This window comes from Empidonax traillii, unplaced genomic scaffold (assembly GCF_003031625.1).
Source record: "Empidonax traillii isolate 1590-97213 ecotype Southwest subspecies unplaced genomic scaffold, ASM303162v1 scaffold19:size3308961, whole genome shotgun sequence".
In the NCBI taxonomy this organism is placed as follows: Eukaryota; Metazoa; Chordata; class Aves; order Passeriformes; family Tyrannidae; genus Empidonax; species Empidonax traillii.
The window spans coordinates 252,352-265,277 of NW_020955212.1; the positions used below are offsets into that span (position 1 = coordinate 252,352).

A 12,926-nucleotide genomic window follows, 5' to 3' on the forward strand; every position below is an offset into this window, starting at 1 on the left:
ATAACTTCTTTTTGCAGAATCAGTCTGTTTTGGAGGCTGCTTGATTCTGGCAGCTAAAAATTGCTTAATGAGCCATTAGGAACATAGGATTTGCCACATCAGGGAAGCTGATTTATTCATCTAGTTTAGTACTCTGACTACACCTGAGGCTTTGGAGAAGGATGAAAAGAATGCCCAGGGCATTCTGTTGCAGCCAGGGCCGTGAACAAGGCTACCCAGGGAAAACCCCATCTGTCCCATGAAACATAAATATAGAGGGGAAAAAAAGCAAAATGAAGGAAAAGAAATAAAGTTTTTAGTGCAGGATACAAATCTTTGAAATTAAATAAATATCTCCTAAGCTGAGAAATGCTGCTCTGGGTCCCAGGGCAAGCTTATTTCTTCTCAGGACAGCTGCGGAGCTGCAATTGCACCAAGCTTTTGCCTCAAAACTCAGCTGTGTTTCTACATTTCTGGTCTAAGCACCTTGTAAGGAGCAAGAGAAAATGTCATCCTTATTCCCATAAGCAATCTGCACAGGATCCAAACATATAATTTAATTACTTTTATAATCTCAGCCCACATAATTGCCAGTGTTATAAAATTCTAAAATAGTCATTAAACCATCCAGCCAGCACATTTGGTTTTGACGACTCCATATATTCATAAACACGTTTGACAAAGTTCCTAAACAGCACATAACTTTAGCAAAATTGTTGTATGACTGGTTCACATTGCAGCTGCTTATGCTCAATTACATCATAAAATGGATCATCTGGACAGGCTTCAGTGTGTTCTCTACAACCTTGACTGACAGACCTGAACCTTTTCCTTCTCAGGAGAAACCACTCTGAGGTTTTTGGTGCTAAATGTTAGCATAAGCATTCTTGTCCTTTTAACATCTTTTGATGTTTTTTGTAAAAAATGTCTTACAGCTGTTCCAAGGCTGTAAGATTCAAGTTAACTTTTAAATTCAGCTCCAAAAGCCAACAGTGTAAATGGATATACCTTTGTGGCTTACATCTCTCAGTCTGATCATAGCAGGAGGTCTTCAGAATTTGTTGGCTTCAGAGGAATACGAGGAATATGTTTCTGAATTTAATTTCTTCATATTCACTCATCAGCCCTTAAATGAGAACCCCATACTGGCTGTCTTCCCCAGCCCCATCACCTCAGCCTCAACATTGCTCCTACCTGAACAGTGTCAGTAGAGTGGCTGGAAAATAGAGGGTGGACACAAATTCTATCACCATCTACAGAAGGAAGCTGCAATAAAGCATGGTGAACATGATGCTCTTAGTCCTGTGATTTAGTTTTTGGCAGTCCTGTGAGGAGCAGGGACTTGGACTCCATGATCCTTATGGGCTCCATCAAACCTGAGATGATTCTGTGTACTCATATACCATCAAAACTATCTCAGCCACTGTCTTTACTAGTTTACTGCTGTTTTTGGTAACTAATCCACATAAAATTTGGCAGCAAAACAATCAAACAAACAAGCTATTTTTGGATTGTTAATAGATTGTTAATTGTTTTTTAAAGAAAAAGACAACCCAGACAAGCAAGCACGATAAAATCAAAGTCACAAGATCTGTGACGTAGGAAGCCCAATTTATGTACAATGGATTTACATGCAATTGTGACATTACTTTGAAAAAAAGAGAAAAAAAAATTTGTCTTTCAACAAGTATTTCTGTTATACTTTTTGCCCCTGAGATAATTTCTAACATACAATATGCACAAATCTGTTGAAAAGTTCCTGTATGAAGTTTACCTTATATGTTCATATTTTTGAAAAGAAGAAGGAAATGTTTGCCTGCTGTGAATTTAGATTTGACATAAAGCAAAGAACTGCAGCCTTGAAATTTTAACTGATGACAAGCAAAAATGCTGCAGCTTCTCTGAACCTAACTGCAGAACTTCCATAAGTAAAAACTGAAAAACATGAAGCTTTTTCCCATCTATTGACCTTGGGTTACAAAGGACAATACCTCTCACACCAGCTGCTGCACTATGAATATTCAAGCCAGTTTTGAAGAGCCAGTTGCAGAACATGCAAGTGAACATGAAAAGCACAATGTGTCTTTAGAGCACATCATTAATGCAACATAAATTAAGGTCTTTCCAATGAACAATGATTAACTGGAGTGAACAGTGAGAGAATCATGATAACATAGTGAGATAGCACCAACTGTCTTCTGCAGAAGATATTTTACATTATCTTACATCTACCATAGAACCCTTGTAATTCTGAATATTTTGAATCCTGCTAGAGATTGGAATGACAAGTCTGAAGAGAGAACATCAGGTATATGTAAAAGACTTGGGCAGCTCCTTGGCATTCCTCAGGGGTCAGTACACAGTACTGTTTAAATCACTGTCAGCAATATGGACAGAGGGATTGAGTGTATCCTCAGCAAGTTTGACAATAACAAGATGTGTGGTATCATCAACATGTTGGAGGTAAGGGATGCCATCCAGAGGGACTGTGATGGACTTGAGAGGTAGGCCCATGCCAACCTTATGGAGTACAACAAGGCAAATTTCAAGATCCTGCACTTAGGTCACAAAAACAGACTGGGCAGAGAAAGAAAGCAACTCTGAAGGGAAGGACTTGAGGGATGTTGATTGATGAGAAGCTCAACATGGTCCATCAACGTGTGCTTGCAGCCCAGAAAGCCAATCGTGTCCTGGGCTGCATCAAAATACGCATGGCCAGAAGGCTGAGGGAGGTGATTTTTCCCTCTTGTGAGACCTCATATAGAGTACTGCATCCAGCTCCGGGCCCTCCAGATGAGAAGGACGCAGACCTGTTGGTGCAAGTCCAGAGCAGGACCATGAAGATGACCAGAGGGCTGGAGTAACTCTCCCATCAAGACAGGCTGAGAGAGTTGCAGTTGTTCAGCCTGGAGAAGAGAAGGCTCCAGGGATACCTTAGAGCAGCCTCTCAGTACACAAGGGGGCCAGCAAGAAAGCCAGAGAGAGGCTTTTTACAAGGGCATATAGTGATAGGACAATGAGGAATGGCTTCAATCTGAGAGTTCAAGGCCAGGCTGGATGGGGCTTTGAGCAACCTCATCTAGTGGAAGGTGTCCCTGTCCATGGCAGGGGAGTTGGAAGTAGATGGTCTTTACGGTCCCTTCCAACCCAAACCATTCTGTATGTGATTCTCCGTGAGCAACTGAACTTGCTGCACAGTGGCCCAAGGACTTGATCTCATCTGGAACCTCCAGGGTGGGTTCCTTTGTTTGCTCAGGGACCTTTTATCTTTTGGGCCCTGTTAAATAGGGAAAATGAAAAAAAAGAAATAAAATAGAATCATTGTTAAAAAATTAAAAGATGAAATTATAAGAGTCCTGATGAAAAGACAGTTTCCTGTCTCAGAAAAACAAAGGGTTTGTAAGCTGAAGAACTGGTGAGTCAAGGCGTGCTTTGTCCTTAATGCCCCTTCAGTGAGGGCCAAGAAGCTCCTACTGAAGGCAGTTCCACTCTCAGATAAGTGCTCTTGGTCATGCTTTAGAAAGATTACAAAATGCATAAAGTACAGCAGAAAGCTAGTAGCTACTGAGTTTGGGGTGGGTGTCTTTTTTTTCTATGTTTTTGTAAATTTTGAAATTTATAAAAATCATTTATAAAAATACTGGACCAAACTCTGCTTGCATTTACTCTCTGCAACTTCAATGACTTACACGAATTGACGCTAGTAACCACAAATAGAACTTAAACATGTATTTTACATTCCGTTTCAACTGCAATAAAAGCAATTATTCCTTACATTAAAAGAGCACAAAAGGCAGGCCTCCCTGTCTATTCACTTGTTTTGACACCTCTTGAAATCTTCTCTCAATATATTTTTATTGACGTGTATTAACTGGTATTTGTTTTGATACAGATGAACTGGAGAGAATCTGACATCAAATCCATAGCAGTCAGCTACACAGACCATGAGATGAGATTCATGACACATCCATTGACTGGACTGAATGTGTTAGCTGTGAAAAATGGTTGCTATCATTTGAAAGTATAGATGATTGCTCTCCACTTTTAGAATTATATCCTGCAGTCACAAGTATACTCTGAAAAGGCAGAACTGAGCTGAAACTAGAGTAAATTATCAAGTAAAAACATTATATTTCAGTGCCCAAATGTTTTACGAAGGAATTTTCCTGCTATGAAATATTTAGAAAAAAATGAACTTTCTGATATGCAGACCTACAGAAAAAAACCCCAAACCAGACAACTAAAACACCTCATAAAAGAAACAAAGCCCCTTACATATAAAAATACTATGACAGAATAAAAAAAAACACAATAGCTTTAACTAGAGTCTTAAAACATGAGATGTTTTAGGACACAAATATAGACAAGTTGAATTATTTTCCCCATTCAAAAAAAAAGTCATTTTTCATCTTGGCTTGCAAGAGTGCCTGCACACCTAAAAGTTTCCTAAAGTCTTTCAAAATATCTTGGCTTCTCAACTTCATTCTTTAATCATCACTTCAGAAGTCCTGATCTCAAGAATTTGTGCCAGCTAAGTGCAGCGCTGACGCTTTTCTTTCTACTTTTGAACCTTTCCTAAAACAGAGTGCTTTTTTGCTTCCGTTCTAACACCACAGTTATTCTCATTTTCAACTCCACTACCAAGTGCTTTCTTCCTTTTAACATTTGCCAATATTTTTCAGTTCAGTTCCTAAGAAGGTCCTTCTGCTATCCTCTCAGCCAGGAGTCACTCTTTGCTCATCCACTTAGAAGTTTCACAGAAAGTTGCTTCTTTCAATTCATCTATCTCAATGTGAGAAAAAAAGAGATTTCCCCCTTCCTAGCAAAACCTGAGCTTGGTCTACAATCATCCTGCACCATGTCAGAGACTGGACCCGACACTTGCTCTTCTTTAAAGTCCCAGACAACCCAGAATAACAGCAAACTACATGCTTCTTAACATCAAGGGCAAGGCTTCAGATTGGCAACATATGATTCAAATGTCCCGAAATAGTTTTAGTGGAGTAGTGTAAGCACCCTACTGAAAGAGTCTTTAAAAAAGAAAAAAAGAGTAATTCCTAAATAACATCAAATGTTGACCTAGAAAATAAATACCTAATCAAACTAAAACAGCTGACTACTTACCAAATATCAGATTTTGTGTTATATCCCTGGTGCTTCACTACTTCTGGACTCATGTAGTGTAGTGTCCCAGTAAATGTGGTTGCCAGATCACATGAACCCATCAAAAGACAAGAAACTCCAAAGTCTCCTAAAAATATAAGCAAAACCAATAATTTATTAATATAAATCTATATGATATAAACTTTTTTTGTTTATTGTTAGAAATGACTGTACATCAAAAAAAAAAAAAAACCTGGCAGTATCTAAAACAATGGGAAAACTGATTTTCTGTAATTCCTCAAAATAAAAACACCACAAAAGCATAACATCACAGAACTACGTGGGTTTAAAGAGGCCTCACAAGGCCACCCACATCAAATCCCTGGCTGCAAGCAAGTTTCATGAGGCTGTTCAGGTCCAGGTCCAGCCAACCTTGAAGTCCCTTCAAGGCTAGAAATTTCACTGCCTCTCCTGTGTCTGATTGTCTAAGAAATGTTTGACCACAAATCAAAATGTTATTTCAGACACGATTTTTTAAAATCTCCTTATTGACAAAACATCTGCTTGAGTGTTCCATCATACCAAAAATATATCTTTAAAAAGTATGGAAATCTCACCAATTTTAAGAAGATTATCTTTCAAAAATATATTCTTCGCTTTCAAATCCCTGTGAAGTATCCGTCTGGAACACAAAAGGGAAATTCAACCTCATCCAACTGGAAGCATTCACAGTCATGTATTAAGTATTTCTAGTATTCAACTTCTTCGAAAGGCTAGCCCACCACTGCTAATTCCGCAAGTGACAATGCACAGAAGATGGCATTAAGGAGCTTCATATAAACACAGAGGTGCATTCACAGGTACCCACATGCAGGATGAGAGCCTGAGCAGCCAGGATAATAAAAATGTACCCGGGGATCCCAGCTTAAGAATACAGATACAGACTTAGCATGAGCTGCAGAGGAAGGCAGAAAGGCAAGTCTTCCTATCTGACTTGTCTTAAAAGCATTACATCTTATTTTCTGCCAGGAGAATGAGATGTCTCACAAGAGAATAAGTGATGAGAAAAACAGCAGTAAGAGATTCCCAAGGCTCAGGGAACTCTCCTTCGGAAAAAAGTATTACTTGAAAGATAAATATGTATACAGACTAGGCTAGTCATTCAATTTTTACAGTAACAGTGTGGAAGACAAAAGAACTTTACAGTAAAGACAGGGATGAAAAGGAAAATAACAATTAGCTTTTGCAGACTTATTTTTCCATCAAAGCCTGAAACAATATGATAAGCTACACAGCATTTAAGGATATACAGAATCTTCTCCATTTCTAGAAATCTTACATGTGTGACAGTAATTCTGCAGCCCCTTAGGAAAACAGAACACCTCTACAGAACATGTTCTCAACTAATTCTTGTCAATAATGCTTCCAAAAGCACTGTTCCCTATAACTTCAACTAAACTAGAGTCCATCCACTTTTAAAATGACTGCTAACACAGAGGATTAATTATCAGCTCTGCTCAGAAGGAGGTTAGAATGGCATTTGATACATACTGGCTACAGAAACTGTATTTGCTAATACAAATACAGTACTCATTCAGCCATTTAGATCATGTAAAGGAAGCAACTCATGTCTGAGATTCTTGAGATGGGGGCAGGAAAAACAAATATAGTAACCGATTTTCATTTTTCCTGAGCAATCCTCAAGGATTATCTCAAATTTGACTGAACTATTAAAATCTTATGCATTGGCACAATGAAATTATTTTCAAAAGAGTTTCTATATTAAGAATAAAAAATATGTATTCTGAAGAACAATTTCAATACACAACTAAGTCCACAACTCACTTGAAAATAATTTCTGCAAGAAGAGAAAAAAATATTAAATTCAGTTCACAAATGGAAAAAAAAAACCATGAAAAAATTACTAGAAGCCATTGCAGTATGTACATAGACTGGGCATGAAAAAGAAATATATATTTTTTTAATGAGTCTAAGTAAAGAGTTCTTAGGCTTCCTATAGCAATTTTTCCTTCAATTTTTTTTCTTTCAATTTTGTGTCCTGAAAGCAATGCCTGTAGAGAAAGGTTAGCACACTGCAAAAAATAAAAATCTTATTCAGTGTGTCTCCACCGATGTTTATAAATTATTTGCTTTCTATTTGACAGCTCTCTTGAGCAATACACATACACTCATCATACATTACATCAATAAGTATATTAAGATGGTATTTATTATTCTTTTGTAAGTATATATATATATAAACACACATGCACAGTTTTACAGAAATCTTGCTGTGTTAATTTAGATTCATAAAGCCTTTCCTTACCATTTATCACACAGAGCCTTTGAAAGAACTTGTCTTTCATATGTTTTCTTGCATATTGTTATTGAGCATTGGTGGGGTTTAACCTTTTCTATTACTACTACTTTCTAGAAATATAACCATGGAATTTTTGAACCTAAACATTTTCTGAATATCTGTTATTTTACTAACAGGTACCTTTAAATATAAATACCCAGAAAGCTTTTGGTAGCACACTGTTTGAAAAGGAGATGAAAAGAAGATGTTTGGGTCATATTAGCTTGAATTAAGATGTAATGTTGATATAATCTTGTGATGTATTGATGAAAATTCTTATTATGATGAACATTACTTGTATTACCAATAATTATAAGATGTTTTCACATATTAATATGACAAAGAAATACTTGGGGTGAGTCTTTGGAGTTTTCCATGATGATGTCTCTCAGTGCAAGCCACCATATTCTGCCATGATGTATCAGAACATAAACAAGTTACAAGATGAAACCTTAACCGAAACTATTTTAATTCTAGGAAGAAAAAAATATTGAGCCTGCTCTGTAAATCCTTTTTAAGAAAGAGTGCAACTTCTTTATTGCAGCAAAAGACAGACTTATAAAGGTAACATGAATTAAATGGGCTCCAGTAAAACTTGACAGACAGTGAAGTAGTTATTGACTGATTGTTTTGGGTAGAAATTGACACTTTAGGACAGTTTCTAAATTGGACTGTAAATATATCTATGTTCAATAGAGTACCTGCTTGCTGTCTCTTAGTCATAAACCAACAGGACAAAGCACTGAGCAGCGTGCAGCACCCTTGAATAAAGCTTTGTCTACAACATAACCAGCAACAAGTGAATCTGATGGAAGCTTTCACAATAGTTTACTGCTGTGAAATACTCAGTAATTAGTTTCTCTTTCCTCTATTTGAAGAACTATGTAGAGCAATAAGAGGTTCTGGGTAAGCCTAAATGCTGTACTATCTGCTGTTTACATAAACGGCAACCTTTTAAAAATCTTTGTGTTCATAAATCCTTCATAAAGATTGGCAAAGCGATGGAAAACATAATGGTCAGATTTATTCAAATTGAGATTAAATTAATCAATGGCCTCATAGCCTCATTGCTGTGGGATTAATTTTGTGCACTTGACGTGTGATGCCCTATATGTGTGCCACAGAGACCACGATGGTTTCGTGCTGTCTCCATCTAGATAAGACCACTGAACTATGTTGTCTCTCCCTTACTTCTCTCTCTGGTTATATCAAACACAGATGAAGACTGAATCTGTTTAATTCTAGGTAAGTCAGCTTTCAGGTTGCAAATTAAAAAATCTTTCCAATAATGCAAAATAGCCAGTACATAGCGCAATGTCCACAAGATATTTACGTCAGTTTTTGGAATTCATGAAGTGTAAGTAAAAGACAGGAATGTCTAACCTGCATAATCTTTACTATCACAGGAAAAGAAAACAAAAAACCTGAGGTAGTCAAAAAGTCCTGGTTTAAAGTAAGTTTTCAGCATAAGAGTTTTCAAAAAGCAAGGAAGTTCAACTAAAGCTGTACAAGAAGGACAACCAAGTGAATATAGTTTATGTTTAAAACCAGAAATAACAATTTTTGCTGCTCTGAAATAAAAACACCCATCCACAGCAGCTGGGTTTGCTAAGGAATGGCATGAGGAAGTCCCAACCCACAGGTTACAAACCTTTCAAGCTTCTTGTTCCAGGGAAAAGTTTTCTTTGCATTAGGACATAATTCAAACATATATTACAGCTTTTTTCTATATCAGTAAAGAAGAAATCATGTATGACTTCTCTATACAGAAACAGGACTGTTATTATGTTTTAGTATTTCAAATTAATTTCTGTAAGTAGTTCAAAATTCTTTTAAGCCTTTCCAATTTAAGCTATTGTTTGGCTCTAAACTAATAAGAAGAAAACCTAAATTTTTAATATGCATACTCAAATAACACATTATACAAACAAATACATATAAATAAAACTAAAACTGTGAAGTCATTTGTAAGTGTCTGGAGAGGTACTATTAAATAGCTATGTTTCAAATGGAGAAAATTAAATGCTGTTCAGAAAATCAAATTGCTGCTTCCACTGGAGAACTAACCTACTTTTCAGGAAACCAAATAATCTAATATACATATTTACTGAAGAAAGTTTATTTTTAAGATTTTATTTGGTTTTAAAAATTTTTTTGAGAACAAGTGAGTAACATAAAGAGAAGAGCAGACAAAAGGGACATGTGTGAAAACAAGAGATAAAAGAGGCATGAATACAGAAAATAAAAGACAAAAAGAATAACCCATACAATAGAATAGTTTAGTTGGAAACAGTGATCATCTAGACCAAGTGCAATGTCTCTGCATTAGTCTGCACAATGCATCTTCTAAACACATACACTAAAGGAAGGATTTCATCAGAACTGGACTTTACAAAGTACCAAAACTTTTAATGGTAAGTTGTTAAATTGGAGTTTGAGAAAGAAAATCCCCACACTCATAGTTTAGTTAAATTGTCAGGTTTTTATTTCCATTTTGCCCCATCCTGTCAGCCTGTGGTGAGTGCTGGAGAGCACTGCACTGCAAGAAAGCTCTCCTCACTGTGTTCCCATCACTGCAGTCTGTTGGGAGGCACTTCATGTACAAGCCCTAGATAAACTGGCATGTAGGAACACAAATGCTCTTGCATCCTGGACAGCAATTCACTCTGCCCTTTTCTCTCTACAGTCTGACATGTAGGTGCAAAAACTCATTAAGTATCCATCATTTTAGGTCAAACACATCCCACGCACTTAACTTCAGTTCAACTCAGAAATGGGTGGTTTTGATGACAGGTGACTTTCTCTCCTACCTACTGCTCTGCTGCAACTCAAGTTCAGCTGAGCAAATTTCGCCCAAGCCCTGAAAATGTGACAGCACCGGGTGATGCAGAAAGGGGATCAGACAGGGCTCACACAGATGTCCAGCACACTGGCAACAGGGGAACTGCATAGATCACTCAGGTCAGCCTGCCTAAATCACATCACAGGCAAGAACTGCACTCATGGATATGATCAGGCAGGTATTCACGTACATACACTGGTCCTACTCAAACCATGTGTGATCTCCACATATCTGGATCACCTGCAGAATTTTTTTTAAGTTAATCTTTGATGTTCTGTTCAAAGTGATGTCTGTTTTCAAAGAAGGTATGTATGTAACTTCACTGATTTTACTGGGAGTCCATCAAGCATATATCTTGGATTCTTCACATTAGGTATCTGCAAGACATCCTTGTTGAGTCCCCTCCAAAAATTTGACTTTGTTTTAAACTTTTAATCCATTTCCTTCAAACAATATTGCACTCTTCCTGTTGTGATACGTTTTTCATTTGGCTCTCAGGAAAAGTGTGTCTAACGCTAAAAGACACCTAGCACTGTGCTGCTAAAAGATATAATGCACAATGTTCTTGCAGGATAGATAATTAGTTACAATCGAGATATATGACATATACTAAGTAAAACAGTTTGGTGAGTAGAACTATATACCAATACAAGACAATTCACATGGTTTCATTTTTGTTTGAGTATCTGCAACTAGTCAGTAAGTTTACTCATTCCCCTCCCAAGCTAAATGGTCTCAATATTAAATGACTGTACCTTTCATGCATATAGTTGACTCCGAGTAACAACTGTATAAACCAGTCTATTACTTGACTTTGAGTGAATGTCTTCCCAGAATCTTTGTACTCTTGAATTTTGAAGTCTAGATCTCCACCCTGAAAAATATCACAACATATCTGTATATTTAAAGCAAGTTTTTAAAATGCCATCTCCTTCATCAAAGTACAGGACTCCACTTCCTTAGACCTTTCAGGTTCCTTACCATGTAGTCTGTAAAATTAATGCACTCATGTGGATTCTGAATTCTCCCAGGAGCATAAACATGCACAACTGAGGATCAAAGTGAGATCAAGAAGTCTGGCTCCATAAGGAAGGTAGGTCAATTTTCTCCTAATGTTACACAATATCATCAAAGTTTTCAAGTGTTCTTACTTCATTTCACCCAACTTCGATGTGTGCATCCGAGCTGGTCACCCCAAACCCCCTTCACAGTCAACACAAAGCAACATGCACCTGTATAGGGCAGTTATCTCTGCCATCTAGTTGTGCACCTTAGGAAGGGATGGATCGTGTTGTAGAAATGCTATTTCTCTGCAAAGATTTATGATGAGAGCCTACATTGACTGGCTAATATATAGACACCTAAATAAGTAACATCTATCTGCCCCAATCAGTCTAAATAAGTTAATAAATGTGAGGTAAACTTTTCCACTCCAGTCCAACACTGCACAGTCAAGAGACACTCTGATTTATTACATTAAAATAACCATGTCAGCATCAAAGAAACCATGTTGCTCTCTTAAGAATTAAAATACAGTCTTTAATTATGACACTTTGCCCCTCTTTCAAACCCACTTTTTCCAGAAACAAAGCAGATTTAAAGCTGCAAGAAGATGTAGCATGTGTTATTGCAAATACCTCATTAAAATTACAACTGATCTTGAATTAATACTGGAAATGGAACAATATGACACACAGTAGGAACTGACAATAAACCAGAAAAAATATTCAGAAAAAGACTACTTTAAAACTGTAAGCCAGACGTTTAGAAAAATTAAGTGTACAACAACATGATGAAAGTGGATTTTTAGGAGACTTACAGGAAAACTGTTCTTTTCACTAAAAAAATAGACAGATGGTTGTCAGCTGATTGTTTATCCAGTTTATAAAATGAATGGATTTTGTCTACAAGAATGCACTCACATTAGTGGTAAGCAGTGTGTTGAGGTAACTAACCCCAGAGCAAAGGGACTGTGAGCCTCATTATATTCTAATGACTAATTACCTTACACCAGGACAGCTTATTCGCCATAAATCATTACTTTTACATTATACATTCTGCATAAAATCAGAAGTTTTGTGTGCCATGTACAATAGTTTAGCCTGTATGACTGTATCAGTCCTGCCATTTCCCATCATCAACCCCTTTGACCCTTTGCATTGCTGACCCTCAACATTTTATGATCTCTTCAGCATTTCTTATTTTTCTGTTCCCAGCACCACAGTGCTTCACATTGCTGCTACAAAATAAGCAGGTTCTGTCCTTGCAGATCCATGCATTTATGTCCCATGCCTTTCACATGAATTTACAGTAATTTCTACGGCCCCTGAGGTTCTAAGTTACAACATTTGAGAGTGTGTTAAAAGAAAGCAAAAGTATTTGGTCATACAGCAAAAACGTCTGCCCCTGACAACGTCCTGCAATTTTTAACTGAAATGTCTGAATAATCTCATTCCCTAGGGAAGGGAATATGGCTTCAACTCTCCATCTGCCTCCCTGCTGCAGCCCAGAGAGAAGCTCTTCTGGGAACTTGGAGCTCCCAGCAGCTGCTTCCCCTTTGCAACTCCAAATGTTCAACAGCTTCCCCCGTGGCTGCTTGCAGCAAAGCAGAGAGAAGAAAGAAAAATGCTGGGTACTCTGCTG

General features: G+C 37.3%; 1 protein-coding gene across 1 annotated transcript in view; it reads right to left on the reverse strand.

The window, feature by feature from the left end:
- Positions 1–12,926, reverse strand: part of NEK11 (NIMA related kinase 11) — an 87,477-nt gene that overhangs the window by 55,974 nt on the left and 18,577 nt on the right. Inside the window, exons 3-5 of the mRNA XM_027897165.1 lie at positions 11,039–11,157; positions 5,700–5,764; positions 5,104–5,230 (exon numbers count right to left, since the gene is read on the reverse strand). Of these exons, the coding sequence (XP_027752966.1) occupies positions 5,104–5,230; positions 5,700–5,764; positions 11,039–11,157 (311 nt within the window). The remainder of the gene's footprint in view (positions 1–5,103; positions 5,231–5,699; positions 5,765–11,038; positions 11,158–12,926) is intronic.